We start from the raw sequence: 21,015 nt of genomic DNA, 5'->3' as shown, positions 1-21,015 counted from the left end.
GAACCAAACATCTGGAGAACTGCAGCTGCCTACTCCTCTCCTCATTCAATGATCATCTCACTCTCAAAGCAGTGCTTCCCAACCTTGGGTCTCCCAGATGCTCTTCAGCTACAACTCTCAGAAATGCCAGCCAGCACAGCTGCTGGTGAAGGCTTCTAATTCTGGGGACCCAAAGTTGGGAACTTCTCCTTCCAGAGAAAGCTGCCAATTGTGCTTTCTCTCACATTCACATTTTTTAAGCCTCAAGGTTTTTCTATCCAGAATATTGAGATTACTGACATATGCAAGTGCATTGCCAATTCAACAGGTACACGAATCTCTCAGAGGAGGGAAAGGGCATGTTGTACTTCCCTGATCGTCAGAAGAGGCAAGCCTAGCAATAGAGAATTTGTCTGGTTAGCTTGAGGGCATTTGAAGGTAAGAGGCCTAGAGGAGAAGCATTCTTTCCTCCCGCCACCTAGTAAAGTTAGGGCAATCAAGCATCCATTTAATCAGGTTTATCAAGTAAAACGCTTCCCCCCCCCATTCCCATTTTCCGGCGTGAGGGGAATATGGCGTCTGTAACGGATTGTTCATGTTCGTGTCGAGATTTCACGGATGGGGGGGTGTTTTGTGTTATATAACATGACCGTCTTTTCTTCTCTCGTATTTCTCGTAGGTTCTCGGGTGGGGGCGAAGAAGGGAGCCGAGGAAGGAGGAAAGCCACTTTTCGCTTTCCAGCTGTTTCTAGGGCATTCTGAGGGCACGGGTTGCGGAGGGAGGGGCGCCACGGCAAAGCTCTCTACGCCTCAGCCCTTGGGAGGGGAGGGGCAAGAAGGCAGCCGCCCAATCAACTCTTCCTCTTCCAAGTCGCTCTGCATGCCAGGGGCGGAGCAAGGACCGCGGTGCCGAGAGGGGGGGAATTCCTCTGTCCACCTCGCGCTCACTCTGATGATGATGTCATCGTGCCACTCTCAAAAATTTCCCTCCCCCTCCTCCCGCTTGGAAGAGGCGCCAAAGAACCCCCTCCTCCTCCTTCCCCGCCCGCAGTCCTTGCCACAGAAGAGATAACGGCGGTTGGGTAGACAGCGAGAAGAAACCTACGAAAACGCATGCGCAATCTTGCGACGGTTAGGGAGAGGGAAGGCCGCTGGAATTACCCCATGGGGGAGTGCATATGTGTGTCTCGCGCTTGACGCATGCGCGCTGCCAAATCCCTCCCGGAGGCTTCAAGCTTCGGACCACCACCCCCATCAGAAAAAGGCGAAGGGGGGTGAGAAGCTGTGAACGGCGCATGAGCATCCTTCCACGCAGAGCCCGCCTCCCGCCGGAGAAGGCTGGCGAGAATCCCCGCCCACTTCCCGCCCCCTCCCTTCTGTGTCAGTGAAGGTTCCCGATGGTTCTGGAAAGAGGCGGCGGCGCGGGTATAAAAGGCAAGCGAGAGGCGGGAGCCCCGCGCAGTGCAGTTTGTGAGGCGTTAGGGGAGCGTGGGTTTCTAAGGTAGCCGAGCGAGCTCTTTGCCAGTGGTCGTGACGCCGCCAAGGTGAGGAAGGCCGCGAGAGAGGGAAGGTTTCGGAGGGTCAGTGAAGTGGACGAGGCGTGCAAAACAGGTCTTTTTGTTGGTTCCCCCTGAGATGTGGCGGTGGGGAAGTTCATTAAAACGGCGGAAAGCGAAGTCTGATGCGGCTTCTTTGGAGTCGACGGTGGATGGGGGGGGAAGAGGAAGGGGCGAAACCTGGCAGGCCGATCGAAGTTGGCACTGAGGGGCGGCCGAGCGTCGGGAGGGGAGGCGAAGGAGAAGGAAGGGGGATGGCCATTCCTCAGGGGCTCTGCGTAGCTGGAGGGGGATGGCGAAAGCTGGCCGTTGCCTGAATTGGGAGGGGGAGAGAGAGAAGGTGGCGGCTGCTGCTGCTTCTCCCTGCTCTTCCTGCTCTCCTTGTCCAGGGAAAGGAGTCTCATGAAAGCCTGGCCATAAAAAATGAAGGAGAGGTTTTTTTAAAAATCAGGCCGGATTTTAGATCCTCTTTCTCAAACTGATGTTGGAGGGGAAAGCCAGGGCTTCCAGTTGTGCTCGCGGGGTGGGGTGGGTGGACGGGGAGAAGAGCTCGAGGATCCAGTCATTGGGGAGGGAGGGGGCGCGAGCGGGCATGCGCGGCGAGGGAGGGGAGGGGGCGACACGGCGTGGCTGCAGGAGGCAGAAAGAGGGAGGGTGACGCCGGGCAACGGGAGGAGGAGGAGAACGAACGAACGGGGGAAGCGCCAGCTCCCGGCCGCGCGTTCACGCTAAGCTGACAGCTTCGCGGACGGCGGAGGATTAGCTTGAGGGAGGGTGGTGGGAGGGCTTGAAAGGAGGAGGAGGAGGGGGGAAAAGACTCCTGGGCTTGGGAGGAGGGGGGAGGAAATGGGGCGACCGCGTGGGGGCGGGAAGGCTCTAGCAATTTCTAGAACCCGGGTTTCGCTCCGGGGCCGGCAGGTGGCGCTGGGATGGGCGTTGGGAGAGCGGGCGGGCTGGGCTCGCTCACTCCTTTCTTCCTTCCCCGCCCCTTTGCCTGGGGCTTCCTTCCCGAGGCAAGACCATGATGGGCCACAGGATTGCCCAGAGAGCTTTAACGGGATGTGGTTTTGGGAGAACGATGTGCGTGATTTGATTACTGCTCATTTCTGCTTCTATTTTGAATTGTTGACTTAAGGCCCCTCTCTTTGAAAGCATCAAGTGTACTTTCTTTTTAAAAAACAAGAAGAGGCGTGGGTCTGAATAATGTTTCTGAAAATAACTATCTGCATAGTTATTTTGAAGGCTAGCCTGAGTTTCGTCATGTGAGCATATTCCCGGTGTGCAGAATGTGGTGGTTTTCTTTGCTTTATGGATAGATTTTAAGAATAGGGTATTGGACTCATGAATTGGTTATTTTGGAGAATTTTCTATAGCATTTGCATTTGGATAACATGTAAATTGTTAGTGGTTCTGTACAATGGTGCATGCTGGAGTGTGTAATTAGGGTGGCTAGATTCTATAGGTATTCAAGCAGATATAAATGAATAGCAGTAAAGGGGCAGTTAAGTCAGTTTACAGTAAATTTTAAAATCATCAGATCTTTTGAAAAATAACTGACATGTTTTGTCAGCTTTCTTCGAGCTAGACTATTCACTTGGGGATGGAGTATGATGCCTGTGACACTCTAGTAGAAGCAAAATTGCTCAGTTGATGTTTCTGGTCATGTTTAGGAACTGAGTAGAGGTTTATTGTATTTGGCCTCCCTCATGAATGATAGTCTTCTAAACAGGATGTGTAGTATACCCCACCAAGAATTTTGCATAGAGTCCTAAATGCATTTGAGTAGTTTGTGTGTCTAGACTCTGGAGTTTTAATCTCTTGAGAGGAGAGTAATGTTGCTACATGCATTATGGACGTAAATAATTTTAGGATTATTTTCAGGGCACTGTATTTAATGTTACTGTTTGTCTTCATTACCAGATGCCTGAGGAGGTGCAGACACATGATCACCCAATGGAGGAAGAGGTGGAGACCTTTGCCTTTCAGGCAGAAATTGCTCAGTTGATGTCTCTGATCATAAATACTTTTTACTCAAATAAAGAAATCTTCCTTAGGGAACTAATCTCCAACTCATCTGATGTAAGTAAATAGTTTTAGGGACAGGAAACTTGATTGTCTTTGTTTTAAGATTCCATGAATGTATGTAAATGTCTTTTTGTTTTTACAGGCTCTGGATAAAATCAGATACGAGAGCTTGACTGACCCAAGCAAATTGGATTCTGGAAAGGACCTGAAGATAAATCTTATTCCAAACAAACATGATCGTACTCTGACCATTGTAGATACTGGTATTGGGATGACCAAAGCTGATCTGGTCAATAATCTGGGAACCATTGCAAAGTCTGGCACAAAGGCTTTCATGGAGGCTTTGCAGGCTGGAGCAGATATCTCCATGATTGGTCAGTTTGGTGTTGGCTTCTACTCTGCATATTTGGTTGCTGAGAAAGTAACTGTGATTACTAAGCACAATGATGATGAACAGTATGCTTGGGAGTCATCAGCTGGTGGATCGTTCACTGTCAGGCTGGACAATGGTAAGGATTGGTTTTAATCATTCTCATATCTGCAAGTGAAAGTGATCTTGAATATGAAAAAATAGTATAGTAAGAAGTGGTGGATTGTAGACATCTTAGTTAACCAGGTTGTGGCCCCTGGACTGTCCACTCACCCTTGTGCTGGTCTTCCTGTTGCTTCAAAGATTGGGGTCGACTACCCACTCCTGCCAGGAGGCAGAACAATAAGCCTCCCTGGCATGTCAAAGAGTGGCTAGCGATAGAAGCCTGTGGAAGGCTTGAGTGGACAGGCCAGCCCCAGGGGGCTGGACCCTTGTTATGTCCACCTGTGCAGAGGTATTCATATATGAATAGCCCCATTTCTAGTGCATTGGAACAAGGATGGGAAACTTGTTAATGGGCTGCATTTGTCCTGCCAGTGAGGTGAGGTCTCAGAGGGCTGTCACACTCTGAACAACTAATCTGTAACTGATGAGTTGGCTCTTGGCTTTTTTTCTGTGGCGGGGAAAACAAAGACAGAAGTAAAGGGCCTACAGTAGGACATACAGATCACCAATGTGCACAGGTGTTTGCTGCTTGTCATTCAGTGGTAGAATTAAATTGTTTTTAAGCCAGTGACTTGTTAAAACCAATTTGTGTCTTACATTTCCAGCGGAGGAGTTGGTGGGCAAGACTTTGGCACCTCCGGAATCTTCATGTGTTTGGATATGCCATAGAAATTATGATATTGTAGCTTTTGTGTTACGTGATTAATGTTAACATTGCTAACACTGTATTGCTTGTATTTATTGCAGGTGAGCCTTTGGGGCGTGGGACAAAGGTTATTCTCCATCTGAAAGAAGACCAGATTGAGTATTTGGAGGAAAGACGCATTAAGGAGATAGTAAAGAAACATTCTCAGTTCATTGGATATCCTATAACTCTCTTTGTAAGTAGCTTTTTTAATGAGAAATACTGTGAATAATTGATACTGTGTTATCATAGTTCGAGTTTGGTTAATTTTTTCACTTACTCTGCTCACAGGTAGAGAAGGAACGTGATAAGGAGGTTAGTGATGATGAGGCAGAGGAGAAAGAGGAAGAGAAAGAAGAGAAAGAAGAAAAGGCTGAAGATAAGCCAGAAATTGAGGATGTTGGTTCTGATGAGGAGGAGGAAAAGAAAGACGGTGATAAGAAGAAGAAAAAGAAGATCAAAGAGAAATATATTGATCAGGAAGAACTCAACAAGACAAAGCCAATTTGGACCCGGAATCCAGATGATATTACTAATGAGGAATATGGGGAGTTCTACAAGAGCCTGACCAATGATTGGGAAGACCATCTAGCAGTCAAAGTAAGATTATCTTTTTTTTTCCTTTTTGCTATATAGACTAGTGGTTCAGAGTCTAAATGTGATTGGTTATTGGAGAGTGTGTTAAAATTGACATAGTCTGACATTTTAAATATTTTTCCATGTGTTTAAAGGAATACAGTAGTCTGTTAGTAGGGGGAAGTGTTTCACTCTGGTTGGCTGGCTGATGGTGACATTGGTTTAGATAATGGCTGAAATCTTGAATAGCTTTACATAGTGCAGATAAGATGACATCATCTTGCAATGGTAATACTCATTGGAAGATTGCCAGCCCTGCCTCCTTCAGGTTCCATGCCATTTTATCTAGAAAAATCTTTAAGGACCTTGGCATGTGGGAGCTTTTAATACCCAAAACTTGGCACTGATTCATTGGCACAAGTTACATCAAAAGGGTTTCAGCCATTGTTTGTTTGTGGCATGATTTTTAATGTCTCAGGGCACCTTACCCTGCATCAGGTTCAGGTTTCATTTGTTTCTTTGTTTTTTGTTTTAGCATTTCTCAGTGGAAGGCCAGCTGGAATTTAGGGCACTTCTGTTTGTTCCAAGGCGTGCACCTTTTGACTTGTTTGAAAACAGAAAGAAAAAGAACAACATTAAGTTGTATGTTCGTAGAGTGTTCATCATGGACAACTGTGAAGAGTTAATTCCAGAATATTTGAGTAAGTAAATAATTTTGTTTTTGTTGGGTAGGAGAGTATGTTGGTAGCGTTAACACAGTTGTTTTTCTTAGTATTAACAGAGAGCCATGATTGGATTGTCCATGAATCTTGACATACTATGTTTTGTTTTGCTAAGGTCTGCAAAACATGAAGCACATGAAATTGTGTCTGCCAATCAGTTTTTACTGGTCTGGTTGCTGCTAGCTCTCTTCCATGTGAATTGGCTTACTTTTAAAGCTGTTACAGTTGGTGGTCTATCACCACAGTTTGTCACGGTGAATTCCAATAACTTCATCCCATGTAACTATTACTTTATGTCAAGGCTTAGTCCTTACTTAGATTTATGTTCTATAGTTTTTTAATAGCAGTTTGGTTTTCAGTTGAGTGAGATTAAATTGAGCTCTTCTTCACAGATTTTATGCGAGGTGTTGTAGATTCAGAAGACTTGCCTCTGAATATCTCTCGTGAAATGCTGCAGCAGAGCAAGATTTTGAAAGTGATTCGGAAGAACTTAGTCAAGAAATGCTTAGAGCTCTTCACTGAACTGGCTGAAGATAAAGAAAACTACAAGAAGTTCTATGAGCAATTTTCCAAAAACATCAAGGTAGGCTGGTTCAAAGTTGCTTTTCTGGTAAAAAAAAATTGTGCTAGGTGGTTGTTTTGCAGAAAATACCTACCAAATTGCTCACCGAATTTTTTTCCTCCCAGCTTGGTATACATGAGGATTCCCAGAACCGCAAGAAGTTGTCAGAGTTGCTGAGATACTATACATCTGCATCTGGGGATGAGATGGTATCACTAAAAGATTACTGCACTCGGATGAAAGAAAATCAGAAACACGTGTACTACATTACTGGCAAGTATCACTTTCAATAGCAAAAACAAGTACAATATTTCCATTAGTGGCTACTTTTAAAGAAACATTCAGTGATGCAGTGCAGAGGGGTTGTGTGGAGCATAAAGGAATGAAGCACTACTATGTTTCTAGTTGATCTTCAGATTGGTGTTTCACAGGTGTCTGGTTTCTGAGTTACACTTTGTATTTTTTAAGTTATATATTAATGTTGTTCTTATGCTTTTTATTTAGGTGAAACTAAAGACCAAGTAGCAAATTCTGCTTTTGTGGAGCGACTCCGTAAGCATGGGCTGGAAGTTATTTACATGATTGAACCTATTGATGAGTATTGCGTACAACAGTTAAAAGAGTTTGAAGGGAAGACATTGGTTTCAGTAACAAAAGAGGGACTGGAGCTTCCTGAGGATGAAGAAGAGAAAAAGAAACAGGAGGAGAAGAAAGCAAAGTTTGAAAGTCTTTGCAAGATCATGAAAGACATACTTGAAAAGAAAGTAGAGAAGGTAATGTTTTTGTCCTCAAAGATTAGTGTCTGGTTAAAGTGGCTGTTAGCTGTGGAAGGTTGTCTTACCTACCAGGCTGTGTAGGGATAGCAGAAGCATCTTCTAAAGAGGCCTTACTAGATTCCAGGTGTGAAGGTCTTCTGACTGCTGAGTCCATTGTATTTGACCAGTGAGCTGCAGCAACTACTTGATTAGATTCCTATTCATTTGTAGGAATGTTCTGTTAACACGTAGGTGGAGTTCTCTGTTATAGATAGGTTTTTTGTTTTCTGCAGGTTGTGGTGTCCAACAGATTGGTTACTTCTCCATGCTGCATTGTGACCAGTACATATGGCTGGACAGCTAACATGGAAAGGATCATGAAGGCACAAGCACTCAGGGACAACTCCACAATGGGCTATATGGCTGCCAAGAAGCATCTAGAAATCAATCCTGACCATTCTATTATTGAGACACTGAGGCAGAAGGCAGAAGCAGACAAGAACGACAAATCTGTGAAGGACCTCGTCATTCTTCTGTACGAGACTGCTCTTCTGTCTTCAGGATTCAGTCTAGAGGATCCTCAGACGCATGCTAATCGTATCTACAGAATGATAAAACTTGGCCTGGGTAAGTTAGATGTTTAACTGAGTTTATAGCTGAGCATCTCTGCTTTTCAACAAGGCTGCAGAGCTGTGTGGTATTTTGGAGGAGGCATCTTGTGTGAAACCACTGTGGTTTGTTTCACCACCCTTTTCATTCAAGGAAATAGACTGAGGAGGAAGAGATCTATTTATGAGCACCACTGGTGGCTTTTGGTTAACATGACTATTTCTGTGCTGGGGAAATTTTTTAGTAGAAACAAAAATTGGATAGGTTTATAAAAAAGTGATGGTGTATGATGGTGCTTAACTTCAATTTCAATCTTGTACAGGCATAGATGAAGATGATGCTACAACAGAGGAAGCTAGTCCAGCAGTTGCTGAAGAGATGCCACCACTTGAAGGGGATGATGATACATCACGTATGGAAGAAGTGGATTAAATGTCTGACTGTTAGAGCAGTTTGGATATTTCTGTTGCCCTAGGCTTTAAATAAGTTATATTTTGTATATTATGAATGTTAACCTTGCCAAAAAAGTTTTGACACTTGTCTGCATTCCCTCTTTCTATTTATTTTTGAAGATGTTTTACCTTTATTTTTGTTACATTTGCTTTTTTTAGGTAATGTGAGATGCCATTGAGGGAGTGTCATTTCTTGATGTATAACACTGTACAATCCTACCTTATACTGGCAAGTAAACAGCTGGATGGTTGATTAGTGGCAGGGTTTTAAGAGTGGTTGTGGGCAGAAAAAAATGGAGTATGGGGAAGTTAAAGGTGTTGGCAGACGTTCATGTTAAACCTAAAGTTCTAAAAACTGAAAATCTGTAACATACGATGCCTAGTTAATTAGGTATTAGAACTGAAAATCTTGAAATACCTGACATCTTATTCAAAGTTTCAAGCTATTGTTGTTTAGTTTTTTTATACTGTAAAAAAAAGATTCTGAATTCCACACTTGCATAGACTTAGAATCTGCTGTAAATCTATTGTGACTAATGCAGTTTTGCATGTACAGTTCTGCTCTGGAAGTATCTAAAAGTAAAAGTGTTCTGAATGAATTTGTCAGTTATGTTCTGTGTATTGTGTTCTAGCTGGATTTTCATTTACGTTCTCAAATTGAAAGGTTTCCCAATTACCTGTATTCTTTGAAACAGCAAAGTTTATAGGGATATCTCTTGAACAGCTATACTGGCTCTGACATTTGTATATCAGATTGGACATTTTTTTTAAAAGTGGAAATTCCTGGTTATTTGAAGATGGAAGCATTGTTTCCAAATTGAAATTTGGAGGACATCAAGATATAATGATCTAGTCAGAGAGCTAAGCCAAAATCAGTGAAAGCTGCAGATGAGTTTCTAGATTATAACATCCAAGCACCAGTGCCTGTAGAAGTTAAGGCATTTGCAGCCCAAAAACATTTCAGAACCTAGGAATGAAAAACTGCATGTATAAATGTAAGTTATCTGAATATGGTTAGCCTTCTGTAGATGAAAAGTCAGTGAATTTCTCATCTTAGTGTCATGGGACCTCTGTTATACAGCAGGTTAACAATAGCTGAAGTACAATTAGGAGAATAGGCAAAAGGAGTTATGAAACTTGAGCCAAATAATGACAGATGAGTAGTCTTTGTTCTGCCTAATGGAGAGAGAAGTATGCAGAATAAAATGTATTGAGGACAGAGCAAGATTGCAAAAATGGATAGTTAAAAACATTCTCGTAAAAATGTTAATTCATGCCCAACAAGGTCAACTTGTACCAAATGCTGATGTCTGAAGATATAAATACCTTGAGAAACGGGAGCAATGTGCAGTATCACATAATTAAGATCATTTGCAAATCCATACTTTGGTCTTTCAGGTTCAAATCCTGATGAAGAGGGTATGTGCTGTCTCTTCCAGGTTTGTTTTAGAGTACATTTGAGAGAACTTTAATCTTCCTGAACTGCCAGACTTTTGATTAATGAATGCCAAGGTCAGGCAGTTCACAAGACTGCTGTTCCTCACTAAATCCAAGTCTTGGCTGGAAAATGGTCAGAGAGGGGTTATTTCCCAACAGTGTAGCAAGGTTACATCTCTAAAGCCAGTCACTGGCTTCAATTTAAAGATTTAAAAGCAACAAGAAAAACCTGTTCCTGTATACAATTTAAATGTTGGATTATACTTTTATTACACCATTTAAAATATCACGAATGCTAGCTTTCAATCTGTATCTTCAGGTTGCACATGCAAAAGTGCGTGATGTAGGAAAAACATTAAAAGCTCTAGAAATCTTGGCTGTATGTGTAGGACAGACTTGGATTAAAGCAAATCTCAAAAAAGGGACTAATCTTGGGTCAGAGGTACAGGTACATTGCATTCAGTGGCCCCGGCACCCCCTCCCAGGGCTGTTCCACTTGCCAGACAGTAGGTGGAGTGATGCGACACCTACCAAAGCCTTTAAAATTATTGACTTAAGTTCACCTATTTGAGACAACGGCGGCAGAAAATTTGTTTAAAAAAATATAGGACAGCCAGCAGTAATGGCAGTAGCCTTTTCCAGAGAATTTGCTTCAAAAGAGTATTGATAGATGAATACATACCTGCCATGCTGCTAAGGCCATACATAGGAGCAAAACAAAAACAAGGCGAGTGAAAATTGAACCACGGATACACCGTTGGCCAGTAAAATTAATTGCTAATGACCATGTGTTGTGTGACTACAAATTTATGCTATGATCTAACTTGGGTGTACGTAGGGAACAATTCCGTCATGTGATCATACTCTCAAATGTGATGCTATTCTCAGCAACCAGGGTTACAATTATTGTTGCTCATATGGCACAAGTCATTTGCTGCCTTACATCTTATTGAAGTGTTGTGTTGTCCTTAGGAGCAGGCTAGAAAACAAGGAAAGAAACTAGATCATATCTGAGGCATTTAAAAAAAGGAAATTCCTGTCTATCTGGAGATAGAAGCACTGTTTCCAAATTGAAATTCAGCAGAAATTGTGTCCCTTAAGATCCAAGGCATGAGTTAAAGCTGCAGGTGTGTTTTGAGACCACAAATGCCAAGCACCAGTGCCTGTGGGAATTAGGGTTTTTGGAATCCAAAAAAACCTCGCTCTAATTTATTTCAGAATTTTGGTATGAAAGAACTCCATGTAAATGTAGGTCATCTGAACCTGCTCAATCTGCTGTAGATGAAATGTCAGTGAGTTTCTCAGTTTAATATGATGGGATCTAAGTTGTACAACAGGCTGAGGTTTTGAAATCAGTGGGCTTTGCTTCTGAGTAGACCTGGAGAAAGCCGCAGGAGCATTTTGAGGACCACTGGGTGCAGTAATAAGACCCTTCTTACTGGCAGTTCTGCTCTCATAACTTTCCTGAAAGACTTCTATGGTGAAAACTTTCTGAGTTGGGGATGCAGGCACAAGTCATTCATAACATTTTTGATAACAAGCTAACTGGATCTCCTGATCACCCTACCTCCTGTTTTTCTGATTCCGCAAGAGGCTTTTTTGAAGATCTGTTGGGCAGGGGAGTTGAAATTCTGGCTGAAGGCCAAGAATTCCATGCTAGCAAGTTCAATGAAAAAGTAAAAGTGATCATTGGACTTTTGCTAACAGCTGTGAGCAACCTTCCCAAGGCCAGGTATGTAGCAGTAGAACAAGCAAACAAAACATTAACCTCTTGGCTTGAACCCTGGTTCATGCATCACACACCGTGGATATACTCTGTGCTATTTAATGAAAACTCAAAATGTGTTACTCTTCTCAGCAACCAGGATTATAATTATAAGTGGCATGCTTTATTTGCTGTTCATTTGGTCATTTGCTGCTTTACATCTTATTGAAGTGGTGCATCTTCCTTAAGAGCAGGCCAGGAAACAAGGAAAGGAACTTCTCTCCTAACCCCTGTCATGGCCATTTCTGAGGGCATGCCTTTGAAATATAGATGTAAATACAGAAGCCAAAGGAAAGAATACTTCCCATGCCAATTAAGATTGAGAAGAGAATAACATCAAACAAGAAAGGTTTGAAAACATCAATGAAAAGGAATGTTTGGAAATCAATAGGTGTCACTTCTGAAACCTGAGCAGCTTCAGTGTGACATACAGTATAACTCCCAAAAATTAGCTTTTGAACATGCAGCCACATTGCTTTCTATGATGCTTTCATGTTCTCGTTCTGGCCGGACAAAAAGATGCTGACACGGTTAGAACAAGCCATCAAGGAAGACGCAGAAGGCAAAAGGATTTCTTCTGGAAGGTGGAGCCCTTGCCCCAATGAAAGGAAAAAGGAGCACCTGAACAGAAACATCAATTCCAATTCCCCATGTGAGGCACAAATGAAACAAGCCACTTAAATGGCGAAACTGGCAACTTTAAGGACAAATCATTCACGAACTTCAGAACAATTTAGAAGCCAGTATTAGACTTTTTGTTTAAAAAGGGGGGAAATAAACTGATGATACATAGTTGTGAATTCTAGAGGCATGGATATCAATGAGGAGACACCTATAATCCTAAGTATGAACGGATTTTTGTGCAGTGAATGTTGACTTTGAAGTATTTACTATAGATAAAAGAATAACTGGTAGTCTGGATAACAAATGAGAAAGTTTCACAACATCAATAATGTGAAGAATTGGTTAAACTAGTTTGCTCCTGTTTGAACCCTCTCCCCCATGTATCCCATGCATGAGAAATTAAATAAAATACATATTTGTAAAAAAGAACAATTGGTCAAGTAAGAAAGGCATGGAGACTTTTTCCAAATGGTGGAGGCTTTACTCAAAAGAAACAAAAAAGGAGCACAAGCTTGTTCTGCGTCACCTGAACGGAGGCATCCTCTTGAATACCCTGCCTGTTGCACATAGGAGGCAAAAAAAAGAAAAAGACAAACACAGAGATGTGGAAAGGACAACTTTATTCAGTTTCCCACATGAAAAGAATGGGGTTAAGTATTTTTCAGATGGTCAGAAGTTACATGGTGTCGTGGGATCATCAATCTTATAGAACTTATAGGAACATGTTTCCATATCCAGTATCGATCTGCATCCTTCTCTTACTTCAACGCCCCTAAAGTATAAGATAGTAATTTTCAATCAATATTTTTCTTGCGAAGATTTCTACTCAGAGAAAGGCTGTGCTCAAAGCTGCTGTGTCTTTGTGTCGTCATTCCCCACCTCCACAGCTAAACTTTGTTTCACACAAGCAGTGTAAGACTGTGCATGTGTGTTGGGGGTGATCACAGGGAAATCTTTTTGTGGTTTGATAAAAGGTATCGCCATCTCTTGCATTCGTGTATTCAGAGTTCAGAAACTAGGTTGTCTAAAACAACTCAGGTCAAAATGATAAAAGAGGTCTTTATGTAACACAACTGGGGAAATGACCTGTAGTCCATGGAAGTATATGCAAAATAAAAGTGACTAATCATGCTGTGTGGAATCCACAGCGTGGTATATTTGGGCATGCAAAGCCCAGCTCATTTTCAGGCAACAGCCTCGCTAAGTGCAAAACACAGCTTAGTTCAAGGCAATAGCTTTTCTGACTGCAGGAAAGGTCAGAGGAGCAAAGCGGCTTCTAGCATGGGAGAGGATCTGGGGAATCTCTACAGATTGCTTGGAGAGATCTCACTGGATAGGAGTAAAAGGGTATGTATTCCCACCCACCCCTTTCTTTATGGCTGGTGCTGCAAAGGTATCATTTCCTGTTAAAACAGCAGCACTTAAAAGTGAACATGTGGATCAAGCATTTTCCTTCTAAGCTACTGAAACACCACCAGCCTGATACCTCATTTATGTAATTTATATGATGACTGGCCAAATAAAGGAAGTAGGAAGAGGAAAATAGACAAACTGATAATTGGTAGGGAACAGACCTCTAATTTGGAGAGCATAGACCTTGTTTACTGAATATTGGAAAATTTATGACCAGAGAAAAAAATAATATTTATTCCTTTTTAAGCATTTCTTAACCATTTAATTAGTTAACATGGTTTTGACCTTAACGTGTGGGTAAAACCTCTGGAAAAGCTCCTGCTCTATTATGTCATTTATACAAGGGTAGTTGTGTTTGCCCAGGTGTTCGTCACATGCCGAGTCTTCCTCCAGTTGTGGGACTGGTTGTGTCTAATGGTTCTTCTTCGTGGCCTCTGTGAAATCGCACTAATGCGCAGATGGTCTCGGAATGTTCTAGAGCTTAAAGTAACACTTTTGGCTCCGCCCCCCAGGACCTCATGGTCCGCCCACCCTAACAGTTAGCTCAGTTCCATTTTTTCCGCTGCTGCAGTTAGGTCTCCTAGCTAGAGCTCCGTGAATATTCTGGAATTTACTGAGGATTTCTCCTCATTTGGCTCCTTCTTCATCTTCAACACTTCAGGAAAGTAAAATACTTCAGTTGTGGAACTGGTTGTGTCTAATGGTTCATGTGGACTCTCACATAAAAGGCAATCCAGGAATCACAAAACAAAAAACAAACACACAAATGAGAAAAATACTTCAGCTCCTTGATAAAGTTCAAGGAGATGTTGGCCTCTATGAACTGATGCTTGATTATTTTTCCTTATTTGTCTATTTGAATTGGTTCCGATTGATGAATTCACATATAATTAATGTCAATTAATACACAGTTTTCAAGCACCATTATTTTAGCAATAGGTCATTGTGCTTTGAGGTCACCTTTGTAGGACATGCTGTAAAATGTGTGCTGCTGAGAGATAATTGTTAAATATTTAGGTGAAATTAAATATTTCTATACCCATGTTTATTACAACTATAGAAAAAAAAAGGAAAAACTGGGCAGTACTCTTGGCTGTGAGATTTCAGTTTAAGAAACAATATGCAGAATTAATGCACAGAGAAGAGCACAATCTGTTATTCTTGTTGCAAATGTTACTAATATACAAGTTAATACTACTCCATTTTGGTATTCCTGTTACTGTATTCTTCTGGCTTTCTTCCCCTCATTACTACACAAAGCCCTCTGGAGCAACAGGGGGGTTTAACAGAATATTCTCCATCAAAGGGGCAATACATTCTATTATGGGTTTTTGCCATTTTTCCTACCTGGTACAGCACTGCATTTCTGTCCTCCCACAGGAGCACCTCATGCAACGTGATGAATTCCACACATCCCCAAAGGGATGCTTTGTCCCATCGTATAGGTCAGTGCATCCGTCTGGAAGCATCATTTTACCTAGGAGAGAAAATCTCTGTTGGTTGTGCAGGTAAGGCCCCAACACCAGAGGCTGATGAGGGACAACTCAGAATATGAACTGCTGGGAGTGAGAGGGTCAAAGACATTGTGAAGCCCCATTCAGGATGATCCTGTGTGGATCTCCCAGTGTGAAGTTGTAAGGAACCTTAAAGGTACATAATTCAATTTATGTTGTCAGGTCAGTTCCAATTTATGATGATTCTCCCAGGATTATCAAGGGATCAGGTGCTTAGAAGTGGTTTCCCAGTCCTTCCTTTAGTGGTTCTCTAGGACTGTGCAGCTTGCCCCTGATCACACAAGGGACAGAAATACGTGTGACCCCATCACCAGCCCCTATTCTAGGAAGCATAGCAAAAATTCACATTCCTGGCTCTTGGTTCTGCAGCCAGGTGCTCCAACCCACTGAGTTATACCAGCTCCCCCTAGGCACTCTAACCATAAAGATGCAAAGCAAAGCAAAGCGTGCTGCTTATATACCACCCCACAGCACTTCAAGCACTCTCTGGGCAGTTTACAAGTTAATTATACAGGCTACACATTGCTCCCCCCCCCATGAGACGGGTACCCTCTATCAGTTGTCCTCATCCCAAAACACTTTGACTAGAGCTTTCCAAGCACAAGCTCATTCTTAGCCCAAATCTATTAGTGGTGGCCACATTACCATCAACAAACGCAACTGTATTTCTTGCCAAGAAGCAGGCTCCATGACAGAGACCAAGGGTGATGCACAAGGCCATTAGGCTGAGGAGGACCTTCTGAAAAAGACAGAATAAGAGAGGGGAGTGGTGTCTCTTTGTCTGAACATACAATCTACCTCGCCACCCTGTCTTGCCACTCCACACGTTTTGTTTGTGAATGGTTAACGGAAAGTAAACATGACCTCATCTGGTTGCCAAAGAACATCTTTCTATGGAAATTCTATTGAGGAATGAACACCATGTTAATTTCCAGATTTTCCTCTTAATGTCCAGTTCCACTTGATCTCCAGTTTCACCCTGAGGCTGGTAGAAGAAGCAGAAGCTGACAAACAAAATGGTGAGAAACCAAGGGAACCTTCTTCAGGAGCTCTCTCTCTCTCTCACACACTCAACAATTATTCTGTAATCGATCAATATCCTGTGAGATAAAATTATGCAAGGTCTAAAGATGAAGCATATTCCTGATCCTGCTCGGAAGCAGGATTTTTTTTAGAAAAAGGTAAAACAAAGTATGCAATCTGAAAAGAAGCCAGCGTCAGGGCACGTGGATCTTAATTTGGAAGCGGATGGCAGCTACGCAGCACCTGGCTGAGGGCAATCTTTCTCTCGGCATGATCCCCACCCAGCTCAAGATAAGGAACAATTTCTCTGTCCTGCCAGACAACAGTGCTTACCATTGTGGCGTTTCAGTCAGCAAACCTCTCCTGGTGAAACAGGGCTTTGGGTGGTGAGGGAATTTTGAGCACTTGGGGGTCCCTCTTTCCCATATATATCCAAGCAAGAGGAGGAGGAGGAAAGGGAGGGGCTAAACTGAACAGAAGGCCGCTCTTTCTGTCCTCTTTGGGGTCAATGTGTTTGCCAAAGCAATGTTTGATGTGAGGAAATCATTTTCTCCAGAATAGACTAGTGTTTGTCATGTACACAAAGCAGCCTGGGAGAGTCCTGGGAGAACCTTATCACCTGCTGAGGTTGATCTTGATAAGGCTTGAGATGTACATACTGGAGTTCTTTCAAAAACCCTCGCCCCCCACTCAGTTTCTAAGGTTCTCCATCTATCTCTACAAAACAAATACCAGAGAATTCAGGAGAAAACGACTTCTTTCTGTGAGACATTGTTGCCCCATATTCCACACCCTCACCCACTGATCATCTGACTTGTTTAGAGAAGCTAAGATGGGGCAAAGTCCGGAAAACTCAACTTTTTCTGGGCTTCCCCCCAGCCAGTTTAACCACTGCAGCATCCACTGCCTTGGATTAAGCAGCTTGTGAGAGGGGCAAAATGTTGGCCTTCTCCACCCTAAATCAGACCAATCAGGGATTAGCAAATAATAGACATAATGGTGATGGATAAGGAAGTCATACTGCATGCAGAAAACTGAACCACCTCTTTTAATATAAGGTGAAAAAAAGCTGACAGGGTGGATTAAAAAAAAAGATCTTGATCTAGTAGGAGATTTGAGTAGACCGTAGAAAGAAGCAAAACCAGGGAGCTGGACAGGGGACAGATTGTATTTGTCTTCAATGTGGAAGAGACTGTCACTCTCGAATTGGCCTTCTCAGCCACACTAGACGCTATTCCAAGACCTCCATAGAGAGCACAATACCATAGTCTCTCGAGACTGAAGGATGCCTACTGGAGTAGACCGTAAGGGAAATGCTAGTCAACAGTGTGATGTGGAAACAAAACACCCTAATGCTGTTCTAGGCTCCATCAAGAGTCTAGATCAAAGGAAGTAATAGTAAATATTTTTTGCTTTGGTTAGGCCTAAGCTGATGTTCTGTGTCCAGTTTTGGGCACCACAGTTTAATAACAAGCTGTGATGTATCCAAATAGGAGTAACCCCAGTTCTTAAAACCCATGATGGATATAAATTAGCATGCCTTTTCCCATGTGTATGGATGCACGCCTGCCAACGTAGCCCGTCCCCTGCTGTTGCGTAGGGCAGAGACTCTCCCTCCCACCCACCCCATGTGTGTAGTGGACAGGGGATGACAGAAGCCAATGGTGGGCTAGGCCAGAGAGTGAGGAAAAGACAGCCCTCCAGGAGAAAGAGGGAGAAGAAGAAAAGGCAGAGGGTGGCAATGCTGGAGGGGTGACTTCTTCTAATGCGACGGCCAAAGTATTGGAGCCTCAGTTTCAGGATCTGCCCTTCCAGTGAGCACTCCAGGATGATTTCCTTTAGAATGGATAGGTTTGTTCTCCTTGCAGTCCAGGGGACCCTCAAGAGTCTCCTCCAGCACCACAATTCAAAAGCATCAATTCTTCGCCAGTCAGCTTTCTTTATGGTCCAGCTCTCACTTCCATACATCACTACAGGAAAAACCATACGTAGCTTTGACGATGCGGATCTTTGTTGGCAAGGTGATGTCTCTGCTTTTTAAAATGCTGTTGAGGTTTGTCATCACTTTCCTCCCAAGAAGCAGGCGTCTTTCAATTTCATGGCTGCTGTCACCATCTGTAGTGATCATGGAGCCCAAGAAAGTAAAATCTGTCACTGCCTCTATATCTTCCCCTTCTATTTGCCAGGAGGTGATGGGACCAGTGGCCATTATCTTGGTTTTTTCTATGTTGAGCTTCAGACTGTTTTTTGTAATTTCCTCTTTAACCCTCATTAAGAGGTTCTTTAATTCCTCCTCACTCTTTGCCATCAGAGTGGCATCTTCCAGCATCATATCTTTTAACCTTTTGTTTCTGTTCATGGGATATTCTTGGCAAAGATACTGGAGTAGCTTGCCAATTCCTACTCCAGGTGGATCGCGTTTAGTCAGAACTCTCCACTATGATCTGTCTGTCTTGGGTGTCCCTGAATGGCATAGCCCATAGCTTCTCTGAGTTATTCAAGCCCCTTTGCCATGACAAGACAGCAATCCATAAAGCGATTGCAAAAAGTTCATCGTAATGCGATTTCGTTGTTAAACGGAGCAATCGTAAAGCGAGGCACCATTGTATTTATCAGTGTGGCCAAGACCTGATATTGCTGCTAGTGTTAGCATCTTGCATCAGAAGTGTGTGAAACCACAAGTTAACCATTGGAATGGAGTAAAAAAGTTATTAAGATATTTAAAGGGCACTGTGGATCACAAGCTAAAACTGAATGTTGCAAGCAGTCTTGAATTAAAAGCATATGCAGATGCTGAGTGGGCAACTGATCCTGCAGATAGAAAGTCAAATTCTGGTTTAGCAGTCTATCTGGGGGATGCTTGCATGATGTGGAAGTCTAGGAAACAAACAGGAATTTCCACCAGTTCCACAGAGGCAGAGGTGTGTCCTTTACATGAGTTAACTAAAGAACTATTGTGGATCGAACAGTTACTTAAAGCTTTGAATGTTAATGTAACTGAGCCTGTGCCTATTTTTATGGATAATACTGCATGTATCAGTTAAAAGTGTAAAAGGCAGAAGCAAACACTTATGTATAAAATACTGTGATGTATAAGGCAGGCTGTTCAAGAGGGAAAAGTAAAAGTTGAATTTTGCCTTGTTAAAGACAATATTGCTGACCAATTTACAAAACCTCTTCCAGAAGAGAGACATGTAGTTTTGTCCAGTAGAACTAGAATGTTCAAAACTTAAATTTAGGAAGGGTGTCAAGATATTTGTAATGGAGCAGTTCACTATAATGTAAATTAAAGTCTTCAGCATATGAAATGTACTCATGTAAGTAAGATACGTTAGAAAGACTGTATGTAAAGTACAAGCATACACCTGTTGCTGGTTAACAGGCAGAGTTTGAGGCTTGAGTTGCCTCGGGAAGGTTACAGAGGCTTTTTCTCTGTATAAAGGAAGCTCTGGGAAAGCATTACTTTACTGCTTTCCCAGAGCTTCCTTTATACCGTCAACTCTCCCCGGAAGAAACCTCAGTGTTAGCCAAAGGAGGAAATTTTGCAGTCACACCCAGTAAAATTCCTGTGGAAGACATCATTGCCAATGTGGAATCAGCATTACATCATCTTCCAGAAGAAAAAAGCAGAAGAAGTAAGAGGTGAAGTGACTAGGATCCTACAAAAAGCAAAACGCCCCAAAAGCAACATAACAAGAAAAGAGAACAACCTTCAGAACATGGCCAAAGAGCCCGAAAAACCCACAACAACCATTACTTTACTGCTCTGGTAAAGGAGTAGTCAGGTTGCTTTGGTTCAGGAGCGGTCATGCTGATGTATGGGGATGTGAGTAACCATTTATGGTATGTTTATGCTGTTATACTAAGCTGTTATGCTGAAGATAAGCTGTTTAAGTTACATATGTAAATACAGAGTATTTTTTTAAACTGAGTTTGACCTGTCTTAGGTTTTGCATCCAGAGTTAAAGGAAGAGCACCGAATTCTGTTAAGTTTCCACCAGGATCAAATAGCTCTAGGCCGAGGTACTAGACAAGGTTGCCCACTCTCTCCAGTTCTGTTTTGCTTGGTTATTGAAATGTTGGCAAATGTAATTAGGAATGATGACTTAATTGAAGGTATGGGAGAAAAGAAGACAAAGATTAATTTATTTGCAGATGATTCCTTATTGACATAGCAGATATGCTCTCGACATATAATTGTTTGCTGCTCATTGAGCACGAGTCACTTGCTGCTTTACATCTTATTGAAGTGGTGCAGTGTCTTTAAGAGCAAGTCAGGAAACAAGGAAAAGAACTGTTCCCCTTTTCCCTCTAGTGGCCATTTCTGAGATTGCTCCTTGGAAATACAAATGTACAGTAGGACTTCCATAAATGCAGGAGATTGGTTCCAAAGCCCTCCCCCGCAGATGCTGAAAAATGTGGATAACAGTGAACGCTACTTTCAGTGGTGCCCCGCATGACGATGATAATCCGTTCCATAGAAATAGCTGTTTAGTGAAATCATCGTCATGCGAAATCTGTTGCCCCATTGGAATGCATTGAAGCCTGTTTAATGCATTCCAATGGGGAAAATACCTCGTCGTCCTGCGAAGATCGCCCATAGGGAAGCCATTTTGTGAGCGCCGATCAGCTGTTAAGATGGCTGTCCTGCGAAGCATGGGTCCGGAAAACAAAGGGAAGCCATTTTGCGGAGCCGCCGATCAGCTGTAAAAATCGTCGCCTTACAAACAAACGGTCCGCGAAGCACGGACCAAATAATCGTACAGCGAAAATCCCCCATTGGA

The 21,015-nt window shown here is 42.7% G+C and overlaps 1 protein-coding gene and 1 long non-coding RNA gene across 3 annotated transcripts; one reads left to right on the top strand and one right to left on the bottom strand.

Annotated features, from left to right (window-relative positions):
- The first annotated feature begins 1,321 nt into the window (after positions 1-1,321).
- On the top strand, positions 1,322-9,054 carry HSP90AA1 (heat shock protein 90 alpha family class A member 1). Of its 2 annotated transcripts, none has more exons than XM_020793579.3 (11): positions 1,322-1,522; positions 3,455-3,613; positions 3,702-4,068; positions 4,842-4,975; positions 5,071-5,379; positions 5,891-6,056; positions 6,470-6,660; positions 6,765-6,912; positions 7,144-7,412; positions 7,688-8,021; positions 8,326-9,054. In XM_020793579.3, the coding sequence occupies exons 2-11, from the start codon at positions 3,455-3,457 to the stop codon at positions 8,433-8,435; spliced, it is 2,187 nt and encodes a 728-aa protein (XP_020649238.2). In that variant the 5' UTR covers positions 1,322-1,522; the 3' UTR covers positions 8,436-9,054. The 2 variants fall into 2 exon arrangements, with proteins under 2 accessions (XP_020649238.2, XP_078239916.1); XM_078383790.1 differs by having other exon boundaries at positions 1,435-1,589.
- Positions 9,055-12,884: 3,830 nt separating this feature from the next.
- Positions 12,885-16,695, bottom strand: LOC110078923 (uncharacterized). The gene is made up of 4 exons (XR_012082676.2): positions 16,565-16,695; positions 15,854-15,947; positions 15,042-15,171; positions 12,885-13,053 (listed from the first exon to the last, which is right to left on the bottom strand). It is a non-coding gene; the product is annotated as an uncharacterized LOC110078923 (long non-coding RNA).
- Between the last annotated feature and the right edge of the window lie 4,320 nt (positions 16,696-21,015).

This window comes from Pogona vitticeps, chromosome 1 (genome assembly GCF_051106095.1).
Source record: "Pogona vitticeps strain Pit_001003342236 chromosome 1, PviZW2.1, whole genome shotgun sequence".
NCBI classification, from domain to species: Eukaryota; Metazoa; Chordata; class Lepidosauria; order Squamata; family Agamidae; genus Pogona; species Pogona vitticeps.
Note: the sequence above shows the minus strand (reverse complement) of the source record. Positions and strands in the feature narration are given on the sequence as shown.

Coding starts and splice junctions, on each gene's coding strand:
- HSP90AA1 (XM_020793579.3), top strand. CDS start 3,455: ATGCCTGAGGAGGTGCAGACACATGATCACCCAATGGAGGAAGAGGTG. Junction 3,614..3,701: donor TAATCTCCAACTCATCTGAT/GTAAGTAAATAG, acceptor TTGTTTTTACAG/GCTCTGGATAAAATCAGATA. Junction 6,913..7,143: donor ACACGTGTACTACATTACTG/GCAAGTATCACT, acceptor CTTTTTATTTAG/GTGAAACTAAAGACCAAGTA.